The sequence below is a fragment of the Mercenaria mercenaria genome, chromosome 1, assembly GCF_021730395.1.
Source record: "Mercenaria mercenaria strain notata chromosome 1, MADL_Memer_1, whole genome shotgun sequence".
Taxonomy (NCBI): Eukaryota; Metazoa; Mollusca; class Bivalvia; order Venerida; family Veneridae; genus Mercenaria; species Mercenaria mercenaria.
In genome coordinates this window covers 102792638-102820190 of record NC_069361.1, presented here as the reverse complement: position 1 = coordinate 102820190, position 27553 = coordinate 102792638, and the positions used below count along the sequence as shown (strand labels likewise).

General features: G+C 35.4%; 1 protein-coding gene and 2 non-coding genes across 5 annotated transcripts; 2 read left to right on the top strand and 1 right to left on the bottom strand.

Moving 5' to 3' along the window:
* Positions 1 to 2509: 2509 nt before the first annotated feature.
* On the bottom strand, positions 2510 to 24089 carry LOC123528432 (leucine-rich repeat-containing protein 74B-like). Of its 3 annotated transcripts, XM_045308162.2 has the most exons (14): positions 23731 to 24089; positions 21448 to 21495; positions 18578 to 18986; positions 12963 to 13147; positions 12079 to 12186; positions 10083 to 10176; positions 9302 to 9351; positions 8847 to 8928; positions 8323 to 8408; positions 5201 to 5395; positions 4877 to 4972; positions 4378 to 4653; positions 3843 to 3928; positions 2510 to 3470 (listed from the first exon to the last, which is right to left on the bottom strand). In XM_045308162.2, exons 1-14 carry the CDS (start codon positions 23797 to 23799, stop codon positions 3386 to 3388), a joined length of 1869 nt encoding a protein of 622 aa, XP_045164097.1. In that variant the 5' UTR covers positions 23800 to 24089; the 3' UTR covers positions 2510 to 3385. The 3 variants fall into 3 exon arrangements, with proteins under 3 accessions (XP_045164097.1, XP_053375061.1, XP_053375070.1); XM_053519086.1 differs by lacking the exon at positions 21448 to 21495 and having other exon boundaries at positions 23731 to 24088; XM_053519095.1 differs by lacking the exons at positions 21448 to 21495; positions 23731 to 24089 and adding an exon at positions 19260 to 19389.
* A 341-nt stretch (positions 24090 to 24430) lies between these two features.
* On the top strand, positions 24431 to 24504 carry Trnan-guu (transfer RNA asparagine (anticodon GUU)). The gene has a single exon. It is a non-coding gene; the product is annotated as a tRNA-Asn (tRNA).
* Positions 24505 to 25346: 842 nt separating this feature from the next.
* On the top strand, positions 25347 to 25420 carry Trnan-guu (transfer RNA asparagine (anticodon GUU)). Its single transcript has one exon. It is a non-coding gene; the product is annotated as a tRNA-Asn (tRNA).
* The last annotated feature ends 2133 nt before the right edge of the window (positions 25421 to 27553 follow it).

The following is a 27553-nucleotide window of genomic DNA, read 5'->3' as shown; positions in this document are numbered from 1 at the left end:
ACACGACTATGGATTAGAACTATCTGTCAAGTGCGATCATGAGTCGGCGCACAAACAGTTGAGTAGCTTTAAGTCTGCCCTCCCTTAGTATTACTAGCGCACTCCCCCCGGTGTTCTACGCTTTAAAAGGTCCGGCCTTCACCGTACCAAAGCAGAAGCAGTTCTAAGAGCAACTACGGGGGTGCGGGGGCAAGCTCCCCACTGAAAATTTTGAAAACAATGGGTCCATCTGGTGCATTCTGTGCGATCTGAGGTACTTTATTTGGTATTGAAAAAGACAGGTTTTGTGACAAAATCAACCCAAATGACATGCTAATTATAGTCCATGTTTTATGACTTGTCAGACTTATTCTTGCGTAAGTATCTCGGAATGGAATTTCTTAGCCCGATTTCTGAGGATGGGCAGGCCGGGTTACCAAAGGCTATTAACGTAGAAATGGAAAAGAGCGTTATAGGAGCTCATGGAAACTTTTTAGATTTCAGATTTTTGTTGTGCGAGCGTAGTGAGCGAGAAAAAAATCATATTTTATATTTTTCACCCAGAGCAAAAGATAAATTACCTATGCGAGCGTAGCGAGCGAGAAAAAATGCATATTTTATATTTTTCATCCAGAACACATGATAAATTACCTATGCGAGCGTAGCGAGCGAGAAAAAATGCATATTTTTTTATTTTTCACCCAGAACAAGAGATAAATTACATATGCGAGCGTAGCGAGCGGGAAAAATGCATATTTTTTTATTTTTCACCCAGAACAAGAGATAAATTATGTATGCGAGCGTAGTGAGCGGGAAAAATGCATATTTTTTCATCCAGAACAAAAGCCAAATCACCTATGCTCCGGCGATTTTAAGCCCCCTCCCCCCACCCCTGTATCCGCCCTTGACTGGTTCTGATCTCATCAAACATGTTATCATGCGGGATCTGAAGGAAGAAACTCATATTAAAGTAATTTATTTATTTATTTTGTTGGGTTTAACGTCGCACCGATACAATTTTAGGTCATATGTCAACTTCCCAGCTTTGATGGTGGAGGAAGACCCCAGGTGCCCCTCCGTGAATTATTTCATCACGAGCGGGCACCTGGGTAGAACCACCGACCTTTCGTAAGCAAGTTGAAGAATTCAACGCCCCGAGTGAGGCTCGAACCCACATCGATGAGGGGCAAGTGATTTAAAGTCAGCGACCTTAACCACTCGGCCATGGTTAAAGTAAACCTGGAGGGGAAAATACCAAAGTCTCTACACTATATAGTATAAGTCATCTCCTTTTACTTTTCAGAGCTGACCAGCTCTCCACAATGAACTTCAATCCCAGACGCATGAGTTTCTCAAACACTTCTGACACCATTAAAGTAATCCTGAAAGAAATAATACCAAGGTCCCTCAAGGAACACAGGACCCCATGATTCATAGGCGGACACTCTAATCACGTCGCTGAAGGGGTAACCAGACAATAAGACTATTGTGGAAGTGGCCTATAAACTACTACCACTACACTATGATGTGCGCCCTATATTTCTATTTACTGTTTCTCTTTTTATCAGATGTATCACCATTCGCTTTAAGAGATGTAAACCAAGCGACCCAGCAAATTATAGGCTCATTTTTCATCATCACCATCGTCATCATCATCAACATTTTTAGTAATCGCCTCACTCTATAGAAGAGTATACTCGCGATTACTTACATGTATTCGGTGCAAAATTCTTGTGCATATTGTCAAATATGACTTTTCTTTTCAAGCACCTTTTATGATCTACAGCACGGATTCCGACACAAGCATTCTTGTGAGACACAACTTCTCCAGCTTACTGATAATCTCATAGAATCTTTGCGAGGGCAAATGACTGATCTTAAGGTTAACCATCTAAAACTTCTAGGGTGAATGCATAACTGGTATATATCACCAAATCGCAAAATCGCAGTATACTGGTAATATTGTTGATATGGTTAGCCGAATCAAATCTTGTATGTACATTTGTATTGGGTTTCTAACTATCAAAGCGCTGTTAGCGCTTGTGCCATTTTTGGAATGGATTCTTTTCATACACGTGCTAACATAAATCACCTTCCACCAGTACTGTACTCAGTATTTTGATTTCTTCTTCTATGTTACTAATTTACATAGACCTTCGTCTCTTGTAAACTTGAACTATTTAAGTTATTACCATCACTTTTAAATATACCTATACCTGCTTTGTTGCTCGGTACTTACTGAGAATCGGCAGCACCGGAAGAGAGATCATTGTGTAGCATTTGAAGCTGTTGGGACTGTAAAAAATATGCAAATACTCTAAATCACTGACAATGGCCAAATCTTTCCAGTGGTTAATTATAGCTAACCTCGAAATGGACCACTTCAATACGGCAAACAGGTGAAATTTATTTGAAATAATAAAAAGTTACAGATATATTATGCATATTGACTTTCTCCGGACAATGTTATGGAACAATGTGCTACAAGTACATAACGTTGGTTCGTTGCAAAGAACAAGATGACACTTCCAAATTTGTAAAGAAATATTTTATTTTTCCTTTTGAAGGTTTTTAATGTTTCATAAATAAAGAAATGTATACCATTTTGCTTTGCTGTGTAAACTCAGTGCCGTGAGTTTATCACATGATATATATCACAGGAAAGTAATAAGTGGAACACCTAGAAATCGGAAAACCGGCCTCTAAATCTGTCATTTCTGGTCGGTCCCGAGAATCGGCCTCTAAATCTGTCATTTCTGGCCGGTCCCGAGATCTTTCTTCAAAATGCCCCTATTGATTGAATTCGTTCTACTTCAAAACCAGGACAAGCAGAACTGGCCACACAAACATGAACGAAATGTACTCAATGTAAATTTTTATGCAACAGGTCTAAAAACTGGTAAAAATAAAAAAATTTTTGCATGTGAAGATGCGTGTTTACAGTAAAAAAAATGTGACGGGAAAATGGTTATATGAAAAACTTGGGCCATCATTGGACAAAGTTTCCAATTTTAATGGCTGCGGCATTTTTGTAAACAACAGAATTAAACTGAAAATGATTTCACTTCCTCGAAAAAGTGTAAGGTAAAGGAAACTAAAAAAGGCTGCACGTAATGTAATTCAAGAAATTGAGGTTTACGTTAAAACGTGTAATTCCGATTTATAAGTAGACTTGACTGCATTTTTTTTTAATTTCTGGAGAGTCTGGCGTCCTGCTATTTTGAAAACGTCATCCAGACAATGTGTTCAATAAACTGCCAATTGTACGTCTACAAGATTACAAACGAGAACCAATACTAATCGGACGGTACAATTCTAAAGTCTAGCAACTCTTTAAATTACAAGTAGAAGTCCACTACAAATTAGTAAAAAGCTTTTAGTTGCTTATGCTGAGGTCTTGCTGAGTTTACTCCGTTGGTCCTTGTGTCTCCTGAACATCGTCTCCACCAGACTGTTTCTTTATCTGATCCTGCTGTTGTTTAATAAATTCACTGAAAGTATTTAGAAATGCATGTAAGATGAATATTCAAAAAAGTCTTTATATCAATGAAAGTCCACTTATTATATTAATATGTCAAAATGAAGAATAGTTATAGCGGCATTGTCCTTTAGCCATTGTAATGTTGCAGCGTAGATGCCATTGTGTTGGCATGTGCATCCGGTAGCAAATACATTGTCAAATAAAATAGAACTATTTTACAACTAGCTTCCATACCTTCATTGGCAATTCTGCAGATGCAAAGTTCAAAATGTTTTAGTTGTCCTACTTGAATTACATCATTGATTACACTGATAAACCATTACAATAATAACTGTTAAATTCCTTCCTGTTTAGAAAATAAACATAATATATATGTACATACCCAAAGTATATTCTCCCTTCTTGTGTATCTGCTAGTCGAGTTACAGCCTCTTGTAATTTTGGCTTGTTAAATGGCACTGCCAGATCCTGAAATGTTTGACACAATAATAATCTGACGATAAAATATTGCCTGCACATATCACTAATCGGATATATTCCGTTATGTAAAACTATATATACTCAAAGTAATTGCACAGAGACAGTGCGATAATTTAAATACTGGTTACAACCTTAGATAAAAGATCAGACTATAAAATAAGCCACCCAATAAGCAGATATGTATGCCAATATTGGGTAAAGCGCATTTGCAATGCCGCTTGGCACCAGTGGCACCAGTGACCAAAGTTTTATAAAGCAGCAATTAATGTGCTACTAAGTGCTTTTTATCGAATTTTTACTCAGAAGGGGCGAACTTTTTTGACTGATTATGTTTCCTTTAGCAAGCCATTTGCTGTCTGTATGAATAATGAAAAGCGATCTTAAATGGCACTATTTGGAAATTGAACCAAAGACAAAGTACATTCTCATAATTATACCTCTACTGCTCGCACGAAGTCCTCTGGCGTTACTTGAAACGCTCCATCCGGGTCATATTTTTGAAGAATGTCTAGTAATCTCATATCATTCACAACTATATGCTGATCTAAAATTAACACTGGTTCCTTCTTTTTGTACGGATGGACAGCTGGTTTCCCTAAATCGTCTGCAGTATTTCCTGAACTTAACACTGGTCCATGAGTCAATTTAAAATTTGGCTTCTTCGTTTTAATGTCTTCAAATATGCGTAGGAATTCAAATTCTATTGGAACATCCTGGAGAATAAAAGTTACAGTATTTTTAAAGAACATCTCAATTGCTACTGAGATGTAAAACACTTTTTCCTATCTTACATATGTTTTCTATCTTTCTAGGTTATCTGTTTAGCCATACCAAACAAAAAAAACAGCTCTAGTACATCTGCCGAAAAAGAATACTTTTGTATGGTTGTTTTCTCTCTTGTATCAATTCCGTCTATAAAATAAAAACGTTACATACTGTAAGGTCTAACTCTTCCAGCTCACTGCTATCACCATTGTTGACGGCCGTTGCTAGGGCAATAGCTCCAGCAGTTGTCAATATATTGTTCCCTATCTGAAACAGAAAAAAAATCTAATTACATAAGATAAATGAAGCAGGTCTGTTCTTGTACTTAGTCTAATATTAAGGGTTAATAAGTTCACAAACTTTGAAGAAGTAAACATGGTATAAATCACTTTATTTAAATCTAGAACAAACCTTGAAATGATATTCATTTTCTATATCGTTTTGTTCACATAGGACACATTTTAAGACAGGTATATGACATTGGAAGTGACATACCCCAAGTACTTTGATATTATCATTTGAAGCAACCATTCTGGCCATTTTCATCGCAGTATCTGCTGTTAGTCTGTTGCCGCTGACATCAAGCTCTACCAAAGAATTATTTGAAATCATTGCGTCCGCCACTGCAGCGCCACCTTCCGGTCCAAACCCATTCCAGCTGACATCGCACGATTTTAATCGCACATTTTCCTGAATTTCAAATAGAAGAAAGGGGGGGGGGGGGGGGTCGCAGTTAGGTGTCTGCACAAAATGTTTTTTGATTTTCTTTATATTTTATGACAATACACCTACATGTATTAAGTTTCATTCACAAGTATTACTGTTATCAGTTCTGACTTACTTTTATAGAAATTCACATTTAAAGTGGGTGGGGTAATTTGACATGTAACCAGCAAGGAACACAATCTCCGCCGCGTTTTTAAAAATGGTTCAAACTTTTTACCTGGAACTTTCGTGATAAAATAACTATGCAATGGACATTTACACAACATGTTGCGTTTTAAATTGTCTTGAATACTTTTTTCAACACAGAGCCACAAAGTGGCCTAATCAAATTTACTGATTTTCAATGGACGAACTTCACCAAAAATCTAAAACATTTTTTATTAGTTGAGATATTTAGGTGTTATTTTCAGCAGATATTGTAAGCTAAATAAACATTAAAATGACAATATATCAGTACACTCTGATTAATATTGGAAGAGTGGTACACTCTCAAACTAGGGAAAAGTGGGTGGGGTAAATAAACATGCGAAGCTAAACATTCGAAGCAACACAACTATAGAAATAATAATTTTGCAGTTCAAGAAATGGCCTCAGATTATCCACTACTATCTTAATTATGCCTCTATGAGTGGTAGGGGCATATAGATTTGGTCTTGTCCGTGCATGTGAGCGTCCGTCCGTCGCACGAAGTTCTTGACGCATCTAGCTCAAAAAGTATTTGATATAAATTGATGAAAAATTGCATGAGTCTTTATCGCGATATGTACTTGCGTACCTTCTATTTTTTGTCTGGCTCTGTCCCTTATTTCCAGAGTTATGGCCCCTGACATAGTAAAAACACATATTTTCACCTTGTGACACGCCTAGCTCAGAAAGTATTTGATATAGAATGTGTCTGTAGGACACATGGTGTGCCCCCACTGGTACATTTGTCAAAAATAAGGGGCAATAATTCAATGATTCATGTTTGCAGTTTTAAGGGGATATAGCCTCAACAAACATTTTATACAAAGGATTCATCATTCTAGGCCATATACCTCTTGAACTATGAGCATCACAAACAAAACATCCACTATTTTGGCTATTTTAAGGGCAATAACTCTGTAATAAGCACTAAGGTTCTCAATAAGAATGCCAAGTGTGCAAGGTCACATCATAATCAAGACTCATGCAGTGCTTCATGAATTTACATCAAACTTTCTGAGCTAGGCACGTCATTAGGTGCATTTTGAACCATTTCAGGGGCCATAACTCTGGAAATAGGAGCCAGACGACAAATAGGAGGTTCACAAGTTCATATCATGATAAAGACTCATGCATGGTTTCATCAATTTATATGTAATACTTTCTGAGCTAGGCGCACAACAAGGTGAAAATGTGCATTTTTGACTATTTCAGGGGCCATAACTTTAGAAAAAGGGGACAGAGTCAGGCGAAAAATAGGAGATGCTCAAGTTCATATCACAATAATGATTCATGCAAGGTTTCATCAATTTATATGAAATACTTTTTGCGCTATCCACATCACAACGTGAAAATGTGTATTTTTTACTATTTCAGGGGCCAAAACTCTGGAAAAAGGGTGTAGAGACCGTATAAAAATAAAAGGTGCGCAAGTTCATATCATGGTTAAGATTCATGCAAGGTTTCATCAATCTATATCAAATACTTTCTGAACTAGGCGTGTCACAAGGTGAAAATATATGTTTTTGACTATGTCAGGGGCCATAATTCTGCAAAAAAGTGGCGGAGCCAGACAAAAAAGAAAAGGTACGCAAGTACATATCACGATAAAGACTCTTGCAATTTTTCATCAGTTTATATCAAATACTTTTTGAGCTAGGTGCGTCAAGAACTTCGGGCGACGGACGGACGCTCAGACACACAAATGCACGGACAAGACCAAATCTATATGCCCCCACCACTCATACGGGCATAATTAAGATAGAAGTAAATAATCTGAGGCCATTTCTTGAACTGCAAAATTATTATTCCTATAGTTGTGTTGCTTCGAATGTTTAGCTTCGCATGCTTATTTACCTCACCCACTTTTCCCTAGTTTGAGAGTGTACTACTCTTCCAATATTGATTAGAGTGTACTGTTATATTGTCATTTTAATGTTTATTTAGCTTACAATAACTGCTGAAAATAACACCTAAATATCTCAACTAATAAAAAATGTTTTAGATTTTTGGTGAAATGCGTCCATTGAAAATCAGTAAATTTGATTAGGCCACTTTGTGGCTCTGTGTTGAAAAAAGTATTCAAGACAAGTTAAAACGCAACATGTTGTGTAAATGTCCATTGCATAGTTATGTTATCACAAAAGTTCCAGGTAAAAAGTTTGAACCATTTTTAAAAACGCGGCGGAGATTGTGTTCCTGGCTGGTTACATGTCAAATTACCCCACCCACTTTAAATGTGAATTTCTATAAAAGTAAGTCAAAACTGATAACAGTAACACTTGTGAATGAAACTTAATACATGTAGGTATATTGTCATAAAATATAGAGAAAATCAAAAAACATTTTGCGCAGACACCTAACTGCGACCCCCCCCCCCCCCCCCCCCCCCCCTTTAAGACACAAGTGACTACTTTTCAATTTTATTGCATTCGTATTGATTTTAAATTTCTATAGAAATCTGTGCTCGATTACACCATAGTGTAATTATATACAAATGTATTATATATTGACATAATATATTATGTAAAGTTACTTATTGTACACGTTCAGGTTCAAATAGCCAACATGGCAAAATCAATGTACTACAATGGTGCGCATAGAAAGTACCAAATTTTAATGTTTAGAACAAAACAGAACAGCTAATTTGTTTAGACTTGTACATGCGTACAAGTTTTTTTAGTTTATAAAATGTCTAAAGTACGTACCCCAATTCCTTTGGCTACTGATATTGCACCTTTTCCTCGTATACGATTCCAGCTGAGATCGAGTACTTCTAAAATGTCGTTGGCACCTGAAGCAACAATTTCTTCAATCAAATGAGGCAATGGTGATTTTTTTTCTTCTGATATTATCATGATTAAACCATAAACGATAAGTGGGAGCTTTTCAGAACCTATATAAGCATGTTGTAATGGGTGCTATATCTGATAAAATGTTTTAAAGTTTACTTGTTTCATCACTTTGGTACATTTCCCATTGAAAGATATACGAGATGCGTCATATTTATCAGCCTTGTCGATCAAGTGGATGCAATACATATTTGATATCTTTCACTGCCAAATAATCAGATTATTCAATAATTCACTGAAAGGCATGTAATAAAACTAGATTATTCTTTGACAGACATATAAGTCATTCTGTAAAATGCAGACAATGTTTGCAAACCGACGATATTCATAATACTACCAGTAATGATATACATGTATAGTCTTTGATAACAAAAACTTACTTATGGCAGGTCCTAATATTTCTCCAGCTTCTGAACCGAACATGTTCCGTGATAAGTGGAGTTCTTTAAGATATTTGGCATTCTGTAACACAGATGATAGGCTTTTGCAAAAATGTATTTACACTGAAAATCTAGACCTGTAGCATCGTTTATCTTATTATTTGAAGTGAACAATATTATCAATATCATATTCACGGATAAAATGACTTTACGGATAAATTCTTCTAAACAAAACAACCTGCGTACTGATTATGATATACTCTAAATGAATACACTCAAAAATATTCTGATCTATTTCCTCAAATTAGACCAATAATATCGGCTGGACAAATAGAAATAATACATGTATATCAGTGTTATGATAATCGTGTGCATTTAATTACATACGTATATTAAAAAGGAGATTTCCCGAAAGCACAGAGCACAGCAAACACACTAATTACAAAACCAATTACCTCGAGAGCGTCAGCAAATATCTGTGCATCTTTGTCATCGAAGTTATTTCCTTAAAAGATTAAGTAATTTGAATTCTTTATATAATGTGCATGCAAAGTGACTTCGAAACAAATATTTCAAGTATGTCTATCAAAGAAAAATATTAGTCAGCGGCATTCTTTTAGAACATCTGCGAATGCAACATTATTTTTGCGTCTTGATATTTATCATACAATCAGAGCAGAAAATCAGAAAACTCATATAAATTTCTAGACGCAATTTTGAAAAAAAAAAAATATGTATAAAAGTAGACGCCAGAAAATATTGTTTTGTAAACATGTCGCACTTTTCGTTTTGTTAAACAGCATTTTCAATAGCCACAAATAACAGAAGTACAGAGTGGATGGGGTTTCGACAAGGTGAAACAGATAAAATATTATATAGTTAATCTATATTGTCAATAATTAATACATGAGTGAATTAGCAATTTTCGAATGACCTCGGCACAACAGCAATCATATGTAAACTCATTTAATTATCAACATAAGGAGAGGTCAAGCGTAAGCTAGCATAGCTCTCTGTTCAATTCCACAATTACTTATTGTAAATGTTTAATGAACTGCTGATATAAAATATGTTTAAATTAATCATTAACTATTATCAACAATATATGTCACACAAATCAGTTTAGTATTATAATATCTGAATGGGAATCGAAGAATATGTAATGCCCACATCTAGTTCTCCGAACCAGTATTGATTTCAACCTTTTATTAGAAACATTTCTGTTTAAAGTCCAACCTGATAGGTCTAATTTCCTCAGTCCTGCATTAACTGACAACATTTTACACATACACTGGGCACCTAATGTTCCAAGTTTGTTGTCCGATAATATCTGAAAATACACATTACAGATTTCTTTCAACACAAGTATGAATATTTTGATTCTCTGGAAATCCATGCTGTTGTAACTTCCTTTATAATGAAATTGATCTGCTGAAGATGTACAGACATTTTGTAATTACAGGGACTATCTTCAAGCAAAGTTTCATGAACTGTCTACGCATTGAATTAAAAAAAAGTGTTTTAAAATATAAGCCAGAATATTAGGCTCAAACATCGGCGACCCCAATGACAAATGCGAACAATAATTCAGGCCTGTGGATTGTGTGTTCTCATTAATGACATTTAATTATTCAGTTTTATAACAAAATCTTTGTTATACAACTCAAATATCAAAAACTAGAATTGCGTCCATAGGACACGAATACCCCCACATACTGTGTCATCCTTTAGACAGCAGAGTTTTTTGTCATCTTCACATGAAGGTTCTTCAACTGTGAAACTTTAAAGGTGGTCAATCACATTTAAACATCATTTAATGACATTTTTTCCTTTTGTATATTCTGGTAGAGAATTATTTAAGGAACAAAAAGACCGATTACAAAGAGTTAGATTCCTATTTGAAATGTATATTTTATTATTTTTATAAAATTTTGTAATTACTCCCCTTTAATATGAAAGTATATAAAAAGCTTGGTATTTCTTTTTTATTCGATACAATGTCTAGTTTTACATTTGCATTTGATAGACATATCAACTATTGAACAATCTGAACCAAAATGCAAGTTTAAAAGCTGTGTATAGCTTCTGAATTCATTTATTTCCAATCTATCTTGGTTGAGCAACCAAGATAGGCAAAGGGAGGTAATAATAATTTTTCAAACTTGCGTTTCTAATGAATTCCATCTAAATACATAATTTTTAATGCAAATATTTAACAAATATATTACAATATGTCTAATATTTAAACATTTCCTTAGGCAAAGTATGTTTATCAAATTTATACTTATGATAAAATAACTCTATCTTGGTTGGGCAACCAGGATAGGAAAATGAAATTTTAAAAATACCTCCAGTGAAAATCTAATTTGTATTAAGTGTTAAGTGAACATAAATGAGTGTAAATGATCAGACGCTAAAGTTTCGAACAAATCCGTTACATGGCCAAAATCTGATTATCCACCTTTAAAGCATATCCTTTCAATAGTGTTTTCCGAGTTGGACAAACAAGATTTTTCTCTTTATTCAATACATGCGGTAAAAATAGTCAAAGAAACAATGCCCTCCTTTATGTTCATGTGCACATCAAGCTTGTTTATCTGTGAAAGTTAGAAGCAAATCAGGCTAATATTGTGGGAGAAGTTGGACACACAAGATTTTTCTCTATATTCTATCTAGCAAAATTATCGAAGGGCCATAACTGCTGTAAAAAAAGTCGCAAAAAAATCCTTCCTTTATGGTCATCTGTACATTAAGGTTGTTCATCTGTGAAAGTTTGAAGCAAATACGGATAATAGTGTTGGAAGTGTTGACACAAGATTTCGGGACGTACGGACGTACGTTCGTATGGACAGCAGCAACGATATATGCCCCGTATATCTGGATTCCATACCAATACTTACCTATTCTCCGCAAGTTACTGCCAGTTTCTCAACATGAATAAGAGGTGGAGGACGAATGATTTCAGAAACAATATCTTTTATCAATAGACACAGAGGACATAAGCCTCGCCCGGGCATCGAACTCAAGACCTCGCGATAAGTATAGCCACGCTCTCCCAACTGAGCTAAGCAGGCGGACGAATCGAGATGAAACCGCGCAAATACAAGAAGTATGAATTCTGTATACTACAGAGGTATGTTTAAATTGCATTTGTCATTTTGCCATACGAGAGCAGAAAATATTTGATACACTCTCAAACATAAAAGACAATAAAATGCTCTGGAATGCTTACCATTTCTGTGATGTAGTCATTTTCCTCTAACATCCGGGCCATGGCCAACCCACCATCGCCTTCTATCCAGTTCCCTTGCAGATTCAATTTCTCCAGGGTGATATTGTCCTAAAACAAATATTGAAATGGAGAGATGTACCCAGTTTCTAATTTGTACTGAATATGCGCCGAGTCAAATGCAAGGAGGGGTATTTTGTTATAAAACTGCATTAAAAAGCAAATCGTTTGTTTTAGTCTAAAATATAACTGATTACTGACTACTTCACTTATATTTTTCATTAAAGGTCCAATACTAAGGAATGTGAACATTTTAATTTCTTTTAAAAAGCACAGAAACTATTTCATTTTATTGGAAAATGAAAGTTGGTATGTAGAAATTCGAAATAAATCGCAGTATATGAACAATTATTTTTCTATGAAGTATGAAGAAAGTTAAAAAGACCTGGGGGGTCATTCTGTCGATTCATTGAAATTTCAACATAATACACATACATTTCTTTGAGTTCCAAAGACCTTCTGTAAATTTTGACCTGCCAATCTTCATTATTTAGTGTCTTGCAGAAGTCTATGCACTGGCTATGAAAAAATTGCCAACTCACTTTCCCTTAGTAATGGACCTTTAAAGGTATAGCGCAGTATTTTGCTTTTTGTTCACTATATCGTTGTCTCGTGACAATTACAGAACGGTAGTTTGCTGTCCCCACCAAATCGATGGAGCAACAAATGCAAGGCGCGACAGAATGAAAGAACAACATGGCACCATAAAACTGTCGCCCTTTTCGTCCTTCGTTGAGAAGGGGCGGCAGGATGATATTGGCAGAAATCAGTCACCATAGTAAAGAATTCATACTGAATATTTTGACTAAGTCGCTATTCAGACTTACCCTTAATACAAGAGCAATAGCTTTTGCAGCGCTGGCTCCCAGACCATGAAACCGCATAGTTATTTCATTGTCTGTAATATGGCGTTTAATATAGGACACAGGAACCAGTCCCATCCTGCTGCACACCTTGTCGTAGTAGGACCTGCCAGACGGATCGTGGTTTCGAACCTCTTTCATTATTTCATCTATACAAATAAAAATATATTATTGGTATTTCATATCTAACATTTCATACATATTTGAGTGATGTCACGTTAAAAGTTACCATCTTGTCGAAAGACGTTTATCTGAGGAACACTCGTTTAGTTTTAAGATAACGGCTGTTGTTTGTACATGTATTTATTTTCAGAACATTTTAAATTGCCTAAAAAGTTACAATGAATACGATAATACTCTCTTAAACAAAATATATATTTACAACAATTTGGAAAAATATCAGGATTTCGAAAAATTCAACAAGAAAGCCCCATTTTGACGTGACGACTCGTATTTTTAATTTTATTGTAATGTTAGGTGAGGGAAAATTACGAATATAATATCGCAGATCCATAATAGGCAATTATATATTAATAAAGAGGTATACTGTAAGTATTTGAAGGTAACAGAAACTTGATCAAATTTCTTAACACAGATTTAAAGCAAATATTAGAAGTGATTGTAGTCCATTTTTTCAGCAAATAATGTAATATAAGTGACGTTTGATTAAAATCACTCAGAACGATAATGAATTTTTATATAGACCAAAGTAGTCGAGTGAAAATCAGTTTTTATGTTAATAAATGATGATTCAACGATTATCTAACAGAAGAAAGCGCTCACAGCTATTGAAAATATCCCATGAATAGAATTAAGACGTTGTTGAAAAAGTCACCGAAAAAACAACAGCATATCAACATAACCAGTGTTTAGATAAAATGCTGAGATGTACCAAACCCATGCATGATAAAAGATATCAAAAATAAAGAAAACAGAGCTTACTCTTTTTAGCTGAAATCATAGCAGAATTTCTTAGAATTAAATAACAATCATTCAGAAGTAATTAGGTTACATTATTTTAATTCAGAAGCATTTAGTGTTTGGTTAAGTAGAAATATCACTATAACATTACAGAAGACACTATAGTAAGACTATATTCTTCTATAAAGAACACCGATTAAAAGCTTTTTATATAGATACATGCAGTAACAATGCTTACAAACTTGATACATACATCAATGTATAGCTAATTACTTTGACATCTATATAATATATTTCCAAGACATTATTCTAATAGACTGGAGTACTATACTGCGGAGAAGCAGCTAGATTTGACAACTTGAGGCGATGGACAACAGGGTACATGTTGTTGGAAGTTTCATATCTACTGCGCCTCAGACGCAACTTCATCATATTTTTTCCCTACATGTACCTGCCTACTACCCAATCATATTACTTTCCCACCTTATCAGTATCTTCCTTGCCTCATCCATACTCATACACATTCATTTCTGATTCAGCTACTATTTTCCTCGCAGCATTCTTATCCAAACACATTTCATTTCCCGCCAAGACAGTATCTTCCACTTCCAATCCCTCCCAGATATATTTCATTTCCAAAAACCCGGTCAGTACTTCTTAGCTTCATCCCCACCCAGATACTTTCCATTTCCTATACCCAGTCAGTATTTTCCTGGCCTCTTTCCTATCAAGTCACATTTTATTTCCCATCAAGATAGTATCTTTGTCGCCCTGTCCCCACCCAGTCACATTCAATTTCCTATCCTGTCAGTATAGTTCCTCGCCTTATCCCTACCAAACCCCAATCCATATTCCATACTCATTCAGTATCTTCCCGCCTCATCCTCGCCCAGTCACATTTCAACGTCCACACGGACAATGTCTTCTGGCCCTATCTCTATCCAGTCAAATTTAATTTCTCACGTAGTCAGTATCTTCCAAACCCGATTCCCTTACCGTCACATTTCATTTCCCGCTCAGTCGAAGCCTAGTCATATTTCATTTCATAACATGCAAATCTTTTTTTCTATAACTCTTAAATTTATGTCTGTATAGAGTATAACACACTGGTATCAGTCGTTAGTCATTCAAAACTACTTTCTTTTTCGTAAAGTTCTCTAAAATAGCATCTAATCTCTTGTCTCTGATTCTGCTGAAAGAATCATGAGAAAAGAAGTAGGATTTTAGGGAATATCAAATTTCATTAAAAAGAAAGAAATAAACCTTGTCAAAGACGCATTAATCTCAACATACTTTATCAGTCTTTGTCCTGTCTAGTCTCTCATCCTCATTTCATTTGAGACTCACCCGATTCTACCAAACTATTGCATGTTTTCATTTTTAGCTCACCTGTCACGAAGTGACAAGGTGAGCTATTGTGACCGCTTGATGTCCGTCGTCCGTCGTGCGTCAACAATTTCTAAAAAATCTTCTCCTTGAAAACCACTAAGCAGAATTACACCAAACTTCATAGGAATGATCCTTGGGCAGCCCCCTTTCAAAATTATTCAAAGAATTGAATTCCATGCAGAACTCTGGTTGCCATGGCAACCGAAAGGAAACACTTTAAAAATCTTCTTGTCCAAAACCACAGGGCCTAGGGCTTTGACATCTGGTATGTAGCATCATCTAGTGGTCCTCTACCAAATTATTCAAATTATCCCCCTATGGTCAAATATGGCCCCGCCCCGGGGGGTCACATGGTTTATATAGACTTATATAGGGAAAACTTTGAAATTCTTCTGTACAAAACCGCATGGCCTAGGGCTTTGGTATTTGGTATGTAGCATCATCTAGTGGTCCTCTACCAAGATTGTTCAAATTATCCTCCTAGGGTCAAAAATGACCCCACCCCGGTGGTCACATGGTTTATATAGACATATAGGGAAAACTTTGAAAATCTTCTTGTACAAAACCACATGGCCTAGGGCTTTGATATTTGGTATGTAGCATCATCTAGTGGTCCTCTACCAAGATTTTTCAAATTATCCCCCTAAGGTCAAATATGGCCCCGCCCCGGAGGTCCCAAGTTTTACATAGACTTATATAAGAAAAAGTTTTAAAATCTTTTTGTCTGAAATCATAACACTTAGACCTTTGATATTTGGTTTGTAGCATTGTGTTATGGTCCTCAACCAAAATTGTTCAAATTGTACACCTTTGGTGAAAAGAGGCACTGCCCTGGGGGTCCCAAGTTTTATATAAACTTATATAGGAAAAGGCTTTAAAACTCTTCTTGTCTGAAACCATACGACCTAGGCTTTTGATAGTTGGTATGATGCATTGTCTAGTAGTCCTCTACCAAAATTATTTAAATTATGCCCCGAGGATTAAAAAAGGCCCCACCCTGGGGTCACTTAGTTATTATGTGAGTTATATAGGAAAAATACTTATAAAATCATCTGATCCTATTTAAGACTGTTTAATTATAATTACCAGATAACTCCAAGTAATATGATGTCACTTGACTGTGACCTTGACCTACTGACCTACTTTCTTGTTTTTTAAGATACAGCCTTGAAATTTTGATGACATACACAGTTTTGCACACAAATCGTAAAACTGAATTTCATTGACCATGAATGTGACCTACTGACTTTCTTAATATTTTATCATCAGTTTGACATTTGAAAGATGTAGCTCATATTACTCAGGTGAGCGATCCAGGGTCATCATGACCCTATTGTTTAATTTCAAATCTTATTATAACCGATCTGCTCGCATTCATCCCATCTTCAGCAAGTCGCTTAACATCCACCGCACAAAACATCACCTATACGGAATCTTGTCTCCGCCATCGGCTTTTCGAATGACATCTTGAAATTAAACATTAAATTTCAATTTGCCGTGCTATAAATTTACCGCAAAAAAGTGAATTCTTGAACAATTGTCGCGCAAATTTCAACTTTTCGTATCAGATCATGTTTGTGCGACAGAGCAAAATTAGAGCTTTTAACATGTCGCGTTAGGATAAAATTTTGGCAAGACCATTTTATTATAAATGGTCCTGCCGAAATTTTATCCTACCGGGACAGGTTTACGTTAATAGCTCAAATTCATCAAGACCTGACGCAAAAAGTTGAAATCAAGACATGGGTCGAAAAAAAGTGGAAATTGATGCGAGAATTGTCGTGTCAAAAACTTCAAATTTTCGACTTTTCGTGGCTATTTTACAGCACGACAAAAGAATTTAATGCTTGACCTGTCTATCTGATATAAAAGTCTATGGCGGAGACAAGATTCCGACCTGTATGCACATATTTTAAGGTAATCTATAACGCTTGATGAAATTTTATTAGCTAAAATCTTGAAGGTAAACTATATTTAGAAAGTGCATAAAATTCATACATTTTAGAAAAGGTATTTTAAACCTATAAACTGATCATAGAGTGTATGACAACAAGACATAGGTCATTTATTAGAGGGGATAAAATAGCTTGCCCATCTTTCTCTGAACAAGGCTTAAAATTTGGGTTAACCCTTATAAGCCCTACCCATAATTTTACTACATTTCATAAACTATTTCTTGCTTGAAGGAACCGTGTCAGCAAATTTTGGAAATAAAATGATTTGTTTAACTTTTATGACATTTCGTATGGTAAATAAGGTATGTCCTTAACATAAAATGAATAAAAATACTATGACTCAGTTACCCCGAACAGGGAATAGTGCAATAATATTTTTGGGTACACGGGTTCACCCCAAGCTGTATATGCCTTCTTCAAAAATTGATGACGCGGTATTTTTCATGCCCTTTTTGTCTTTTGCAGCCATAAGGATTTGGGATAAAAGGTAACGGATATAAAAGAGCTTTTAAAAAATATAGGTTTGTGTCACTTTCTGCGCATAATAAGAAAATCATCAACCAATGGAGATATTAGCGAATAAAATTACACAAAGCGCAAGTAGTATGTCACCTTATGATATTATTTTTTATTCATCAATTTTATCTAAATATCATATTTTTTTTTAAAGATCCGGATGCAGTTTAACCTAGTTTTTTTCTCCAAGTCTAAAATTACACCCTTTGTCCATCCCTTTTTTTATGCTACAATATCAAACGTGATACACACTTACCTTTCTTATCTAAAATATATTCCAAATATGAAAAATATAACTTCAACTCTTCTGAATACAAAGAAGTCCTTTGTATAAACTGGGAATTTAAAAGTAAGAGTTTGGACTGTAAATGTACAGGAGGTCTAAAACTTAATTCAATACGGAAATGTTTTATAGCATGCAACAATTAAGTTTTATTTTCAGCCAGTGAAATGGTAAGCTGAAAGTAAACGACAACCAATAAATCAAGTGATCGGAAAGAAAACAATGTTATTCATCCCTTGAACAATTAACAAAATGCAAACGTCGATATAATTATTTGATTACAGTAGGGGAGTTTTAAGTTTCTAAAATCGGTAATTTCTCTTGTTGACCAGTGTTCTGTCCACCAACTTTCTATGCTTTCAAGTTAATTTGATCTTTTAACATGTCAATCTATTGAAATTTAAAATAAGAAATATAATATGATCTCAACCTGCAAAATAGATCTACGTCTTGCTCACGACTTACGAACATTGTGGCAAATTTAATGCAATAATCACGATTATCAGTGGACTCACCTTCTATTTCAAGGTCTGTATCCCAGTCTTCATCAGCGTCTACTGTTTCTACGGTAACTTGCTGATATTCTGGTTCTATATCTGACTCTTCATCTACGTCACCTTCTACCAGATCAGGTGGCTGTTCCTTCAATTCTGTTATGAGTACATCCGGCTCGTGTGGTTCTCCTTGTTCTTCCGATTCCTCAGAGACATGCGCTTCAGGAGCGTCGTCTTTATTGGCGGGAGTTCGCACAAGTCTAGCACGTGTCATGTGTGTTGGCATTCGCATTGAATTCACCGATCTGCGATCTTCCATTTCGGACTTCCTTCCAGAATCATCCATGATGTCGATTTGTACGCGTTTTTCAGTTTTAGAATTATCTTCTTCTTCAGTGACGGATTCAAGAAAACTTGGTTGTGTATCCACCTTTTAACAACACAAACAATTTAAAATTTAACCACTATATTTGACTTGAAGGCATTTGGTTTTAAACTTTAAGAAATTTTATGTAATTTTAACATGTTTCAAAGGGTAAAATCCTTTTACTATATCGTATTTTCTGTCGGAACTATTCATAACAGAAGGTTACAGATACAATTAACTTTAATAGATTATACATTGACACTTCCTTCTCAGGTTTCTTGCCGTTAGTAAAACTACTTTAGTTCTATTACAAAAATTACTATAAACCAAACTTACAATTAGTGTAAAGCCATAAAAGTGAAATTAATCCACAATGACTGACAAAATGCGGAGTTCTACCCCGTTTCTTTAAAACTGATCAATTAATTGTTCGTCAAGGTACATGTAGGACATTTGACTTGCAATATGCGGCAGTAATCAGATTTCAATTTTTGTTTGTTTATGTTCACAATAAGACCTTTCAGATGATATTTTTCACTGGATCTTATTTACAATCATATAATATAGACCTTACACTGAAATGTTATAGCTGGTAAATATTGATTTAAAGGAACTTTAAAGTGTTTGAGTGTTGTCTTATTTAACCAAGAAACGGGCAAATAAAACAACCGTTTCGTATTTGATTTCTGAAAGCTAAAAAAGGTTAAATAACAAAGCAGCATGGCTAACATAGCAAATAAAATGGAGGTCATGAGAGAAACGCAAATTGCACAGATTTCCTTAAACAAACATTGAATGACCTATGTTAAATTTTCATATTTAGTTTTAGTTCCCTCTTGCTGCCACCTACAGTTCGACATCAAAATAACAAAAACTACTAAAGTATACTACAAATTATTCTTTTTAGTGATTTTTACGAACTGAACAAAAAGAAATCTACTGGTTTAGAATAGGAAAAGCAAGGCTGAAGAGATCTGAACAGCGTTGAAAGGTTTAGAGAATTTAAGTCTTGGGGTATAATGGTCCCGTAATGACAATCGACAAATAACGTATTCCCCGTATACACGTATTCCCCGTATTCTATTTTTTACGGAAAGCCATTTGCACATTGAGCGTCCGAAGATTGCCGAATTATCGAACGAGAATACGTTATCATCCGGAAATTGCCGAATGCCATTGCGGGGCTACTACTAGTATGTCACTATATGTAGAGGAAATATGAGCCAAGTTACAGGAAAAGTGATGACCGCTTGATTCTCGAAACCAGGAGGCACCCGCATTTAGAAAAGTGAGTACTAAAGCTTTTAAAATACGATTGGACTATCAAAATGGACTATCAAAAATTGTCCAATCAGAATATATATATATATAATTAATATAATAAAATAACTGAAATGACCCAATATTGTCTAATATCTCAATAAGTGCAATTCCCGAAAAAAAGGTCGAGTTCATCGTCAATATGTTTACAAAAGCACACAACTGTTTGTTGTTCAGCACACTTTTTATACCAATAAATGAATGTTTAAACTTAATAAGAAAGCTTGATTGATCGTCTTGTAACTGTGCTTATCAACAAAGATTGACAGAAAATGGTTATCTAAATCGCTTTGCCAATCACCACAATCTGTTATCAGATTACAGGTCTTTCTTTTGTGTGAAAATGCATTTAAGCGAAATGAATTCCCGATAGTTACTTTACACCGCACAGAAACTTTGTATTAGAGCCAAAACAAACTACAATTGAGCTTTTCTTCATATATGAAAGACAAACACTGAAAAGACTTATCATAATTACAAATAGTAGCGTTTCATTCTTCTCACGAAACAAAACTATAGCGTTATATAAATGTAAATTAGATTAACTATGCAATGTTTAGTTACAGAAAATCTTAATTGCCAACATCAGTGTACAATATGTTTGGGTTTGGGTTTAACGCCATTTTTCAACAGTATTTCAGTTACTGGTGTCTGAAGGCGGGCAGTTTACTTAAGAATGAAGTGTTCTGAGGATCAAACCCACGATCCATAGATTTGCGCTCTCTCCCTTGAGCTAAGCGAGCGGACTTAGTCATACTAAATGGCAAACGGCGACGTAGAATTGAATTTGAGTATATTACTCAGCTCGCTTCGAAATGGTAATTCATTGTTTATCGAATTAGTCCCCGACTCTTGCCTAATCCGTATCGACGGATGCCCGGGTGTTAACTACAGGTATTATAGTTGCGGCACTGTTTATGTTTACTTTTTTATATTGATAATTCAGTACGTGGAACACAATTTAAGCTTTATAAGTTAATTACTGTACATCACTATGATGAGTAGACTGGCATCAAAGAAACGGGTATCTACGTAATCATGTTAGCATCTGGCAAGCAACACCAGAACACCATACATTAAATCAATTATTGCACCACACCAACATTTAACAAAATCAGATATTTGCATACACATAGTATACAAATATCAGTCAATGCGCATACATCATGCACGTGTAGCACGTGTATAAAAAATATATACTTACCGGAGACAATTCTGAGTTGCCCCGATCCATAACGTAGTATCGAAAGTCCTTTAACAAATTAAGCAGAACAAACTATTTGATCGCTAAAAGTATATGTTCTCATTCAATATTTATGACATATTACTGATGAAACACTTTGAGTAAAGAAAATAATTGTATTTTATTCCAAACGTGACAAATACATGAAACTCTATAATGTGTGATAATTTCCTAACATTCAGTATAAGCTAGCACTTGTGTTGCAAACAAAATACTGTATAGAGCTAATAGCGTTCACCTCGGAAAAGAAGAAAAATGTCTTTTTCAGAGACAATTTCAAGAATGCACCAAAAAATAGTAGCCTCTTGGACATAGGTCTTTTTCTGTAACATATTTGTCCATTTCTTTTTCCTATCACTTTCTTTAAAGGCCCGAATTACGTTAAGTAACGACAGGACTATATCCCAAAAAAAGAACATTTTTATTAAATGATTTGCAAGTCAGACTTGTCAGGCTGTGGGATGGGGAAATAAAAAAAGTTAAATTCTATAAAACTGCTCAGTTTAATTGGAAATTTTGAGAAAAAAGCAAAGCCCATAGGAAGCTTTTACCCAAAAATGAGAATGATACAAGGAAGTAATTACAGATTATCACTATGTAAATGTTCTCTGTTGAACAACTCAATTTGTGCAGCACGTTTTAAATAAAGTCATTGTGAGCCTTTAACATTTTCGAAACAATAAAACTTATAAAAGAAGCTTAGGAGTGAAAAGCTTCTTACATAATTGATCAATGTCTCTCATTTAGTGATCCTAAATACCATTGATCTATTCCAGTTACTTTGTGCCATAAAAAAGAAAAATTCCATAATATTTAGCAATATAATATTGGCCCTGTAGTCAGTTAGGGCTGTCCAGGAAACAATTAATACGTAAAGATTCTATCTATCATCTCACAAGAATGTTTAACGGTGTTGTCAGTCATAGTATGTAATTTGACATCTTTCACCAGTAAAATTGTTGTACATGACAATACAATGGTTCGTGTTGCAGAGACAGGTTGTATGACGCATGCCCGCTACCCCCCCCCCCCCCCCCCCCCCCCCCCCACCCCACCCCGCGAAAATACTATGTCAAAGTGACTTAGAAACAGTAAGAGATGTGTACACGCGATGCAGAGACCAAAATATGGGCATAACTTAAAAAGAAACGAACTGAATATGAAACTCTCAAGAACATGTGTTTGTCTTTTGATATTGGTTTCAAACAGATTTATGGAAACTTTGGAAGGGATAAGTTGGCAAAAAGATATAAAGTTCACAACAGTAGGCGCACGTGAACTTCATGATGACGATTTATTGGATAGTAGTGATGGACAGTTCAAGTGCTATATGCCTATACAACTATTCTTTTTAGGGGAAATATTTTGACTGAAAAACGTTTACATTGAACATTTACATATAACCTTAAAGACGACGTCGCTTTGAATCTATTATCTACATCGAAGCTAAAATCAACAATTCGTCGTTAAAACCGGCTTATCAAATGTCGATCTTTACCAGGTGACGACCTTATAATTGAAACATTTACACTTGTTTAAATATTTGCATATCTTATCCGATCATAGAAGATATACGTTAAGCCACTAATTGATTTTATGCTTTGTAACAATCATCGATAAGATAAACTTGTAGTAATGCAGGAAATATGAATATAGTGTTAACTTCGCGTCAATGTTTCGAAAATGGTAAAATTTGATATGCAAAGAAGTCAATCTGCTTATCAGGCGGATATCTTTCCAGTTCAAACACACTGTGAAATAATATTTACACAACGTGCAGGAACAGTCCTTGTACCATTTAAGGTTCAAATAATATTATAATTTGAAAAACGAAAAGCAAATATTGTATAAAGTTGTCATAGTTTCAATCTGTAATTACATTTTTAGTAAACATGAAACGCAATCGGAATATGAAGGGTGTAACAAGAAAATGCCGTTTTACTTACAGGTACCCTTGACGTGTAGAGGTTCCTGGTTGCCTCTTGACATTACACCAGTTTTTTTGTTTGTTTTTTTTTTTTCAAAAGAGAAATTAAATGATTTTCGTATTATATATGTTTTAAAACTTCACCTTAAAAGACCGTAAGCACGTGTCTGTTACTATGGTGTGACCGTGTGTATCTGCTGTGACAAGTGTGTAATGATTCACGAAAAAAAAATGTTATCATGAGTGTAGTGATATCCACCCATAACAACCATCTAATGACAAGGATGATCTTCACTGGTCATAAAAAAGACGGTTACCTTGGGTGTGGCAGTTCCCGTAGATGAATCCTCACGGAACTCCAGTGTTGGGCCTTCTTGTCCGCTCATGTCGCTATATTTTTTATAATCCAAGTTTCCTTTTGTATTTTTTTTTACCTCAGATTTAATTTGAAAGCATCAAAATACACGATTTAATAAATTCGCCACTCATTTTGCAAATATGACCACATTTTATCCATATTTATACGTATTTATTTTTTTCCAATAAGCAATTTTACCCTCAATATTTGTGACTAAAATTGTCGCGCTGTCACATGTGTATTGTATACTATACCTCAATGTAGTGCACATTGAATTACATTATAAGGCACAATGAAGGTATTAAATCTTGTATATGGACTACTGTATGTAAGTATAAACTGTTTAAGATTAAAGATTTAACCCAAACCAATAAACAACCTTGAAATGCATATATTGGAGATCGATATAAACCCTATAACGTTTTAAATAGGGACCTGTATAGAGTAATGACATATCGGATTAATTTAGGAAAAGTCAATTCTTGATATAACTTTCTATATCGCTCTTTGGAAAAATATCAATACAGTTCAATTGATGAAGTTTGTTATTTATTGAGTTAAAAATGTACCGAGATTCAATATAAAAATCGTGCCATCGCATTTACTCGTGCATGAAGAATTTATTATAGATCCAAAAAAGTAGACTATGCCGAACATCAGTCTCTGTGGCGCAATCGGTTAGCGCGTTCGGCTGTTAACCGAAAGGTTGGTGGTTCGAGCCCACCCAGGGACGCATAGTTTTGATCTAATTCGTTTGAACTTTTTAGCCAATGCTTTAGCAACTGGCTATATCTCTAAATCAACTACAAAGTTTCAACCTCGTGTCCTTTGAGTTTTCCTTCTTTTTCTATGTGACCGCATCACACATATTCTGGACATGTAAAAACTAAAAATAGTCCCATATATATTTTTATAATCTTGGTACTGTGTGAGTGTGTGAGCAACTTACCGAAGACTACTGTTTAAAACAACAAAAACAAGCAGCAACGGATTCTAGAATAATTTTTTATGAACTTTATATTCACATTCGAAATATTCGGAATCACTCCGCTCTATGGTTAGGGTTAGGGTTAGGGTTAGGGTTAGGGTTAGGGTTTAGGGTTAGGGTTAGGGTTAGGGTTGAAATTGGCCCCTGTGGCAAACTTAGTTTTACATAGAGTTGTGTAAGGAAAAACCATTAAAAATCTTCTTGTCTTGAACCACAATGCACAGAGCTTAGATATTTGGCATGTGGCATTGTCTAGTGGACCTCTACCAACATTGTTCAAATCATGACCGGTCTGCGCAATGAAATGTTGATTGCTCAGGTGTGTTGGTTGAAATATCACTCAATTAGCACTGGCTAACAGTCCTTTCAGGGCTTTGATGTTTTACTTGATCGTCTGTGCCGGTGAGGTTTAGAGGTTTATTTTAGTTAACAAGAGCTGTCACTATTAGTGACAAATGGATTAGATGAACATTTGTGTTAGGGTTAGGGTTAGGGGTTTGGGTCAATATAAAAACAAAACAATTTCATTCATGCCATCGCATTTTACTCGTGCATGAAGAATTTATTATAGAACCAAGAAAGTAGACGTCTCTGTGGCGCAATCGGTTAGCGCGTTCGGCTGTTAACCGAAAGGTTGGTGGTTCGAGCCCACCCCGGGACGTAACATTTTAATGTAATTCGTTTGAACATTTTTCTATTTAGATAAGGTGTTGCGTTTTTACTTTATCGTCTGTGTCGGTGAAGTTTAGAGGTTTATTTAAGTTCACGTACTCGCATTTCTTTAAAAAAAAACAAGAGCTGTCACTATTTTAGGGATAACGCATGTTTTTTCGTGTTATACAGGATTCTACAGATGTTGTAACATGAAATGAACATGCGCTAACGCTATTCTAGCATAAAACGCTGAACATTTGTGTACGGGTTAGGGTAAGGGTTAACGTTAGAGTTAGCGTTTGTGACCTTGACATTGACCTGAGAGACCCGGGTCATAAGCTCGACACACCTTCTCAATATGGTTAACATTTGTGTCAAAATATTTTCAAATCCCTCTACACATGTCTATGAATGTTGAAGTTACAGCCCGGACCAGAATTTACATGGACGTACACGGACAGAGTGATTTTAATAAGCCCGCCTTCGGGGCATAAAATAAAGGAAACCCATACACGGTGCACACTTTTTTATTCTCTGACAAACGTAACTCTTTCTCTTGTATTTTGTCAGAATTGCTATTTGTATCTATTAATTATTTTTGTGTTATTCGTGTTCAGATTTCAATGTAAAAACAACTTCAATCCGGCATTTTCATGTGTTTCCGCGTTCGACTAATGATGGTTCAAGCCCACCATGGTATGATTTTTTCATGTAGTTCGACTGATTTTTTTTCCTGTTTCGGCAAGGTATTGTTGTTACTTGGTCGTCGGTGTCGGTTAAAAGTGACACACATTTTGTAAAAAAAAAAATGGCTCAGAAACGGTGAACACTTATTTATCTCCGGCAACGATAAGACTATAGCGTCTTGTCAAAATTGTACTTCGTTCTTCCTAATAGTTTTAGTCATTTAAGTCCAGTTTTCAAAGTAAAAACAATTTCAATCTACTCGTGCTTAGAGGATTAAATTATACACACCCTGAGCAAAGATTTTCTTGCGTGACGAAATCGGTTAGCGCGTTCGACTGTTATCGGAAAGATTGGTGATTGAGCCCCCACAGGGACGAAATTTTTAGTTTCTTTGATTTTTTACTTATGTCACATGATGTTTTCGCCTATTGGTCATCGAAATCGCTAAAGTTAATTTAGTCAGTTTTCTTAGGGTTATAACCCCAAAACCTTTAGACTGTACACACTTCCTGCAACTATTAAGTTAAAAGTATATCTGTTCTTGCATTGCTGAAGTCGTGTGTACGATATATAGAAAACTGTTCAAAATATCACATTCTTGTTTTTCTAAGGTTTTGCCACCATCTTCGTAGCAAATTCATTCCCAAATAAAATGAATAGACAGGAACATTAGAATTATCTAATTATATGTTTGGAAATATGCACGAGTTCTGCAGCGGATATATTTCGCGACTTTAGGAACGCACTATTATTCCGCGAAAGAATAAGTGCACATCCAATAATTTTTATCACATACGCATCTACATTTGTATTATATAAATGGTATGTGTTCTTCAGCATGAGCAAAATTGAAAATTTCAATGGTAAAGAAATTTTAAACGCGACAACACACTGACGTCACGCACCCAATATGAAGTATATAGGCCTAATCGAGTATATGATAAACATACAATATACGCTGTTAACTCAGGTCTGCCTGATGACACACGTGCTCGTCCAGTCCTGGTGCCCATATGGGTCCTACATTAAAAAAGATAAAAAAAACACTCTTTTTAATCCTAAAACGAAATAAAAATCACGTTTTATCGTTTTAGGAGTAGTTTTTAATTTGTTTTAATGGGTGTCCCATATAGGCACCAAGACTGGACGAGCACCTGTGCCCGATGGCATTAAATTGCGAGGCTCTCATAAATGGCGTGACCTTCAACATACCGGCCATCGGAAAATGTGCCAGTAGATAATAACGTGGTGAGTGAAATGAACAATTTCGGACGATATCTGTATCACTTCAATGGTGGACGGAAGGTCTAACGTGCCCCTAACGGGCATTACTTCAGATATAAGTTGGCACCTTGGTACATCCGCAATCTGATAGAAGAATTTCATTTTAAGGCTCAAAGAAACCATGTAGTGCATAAAGAACAGAGATTCCACGACCTGGTCGGCATTCGAC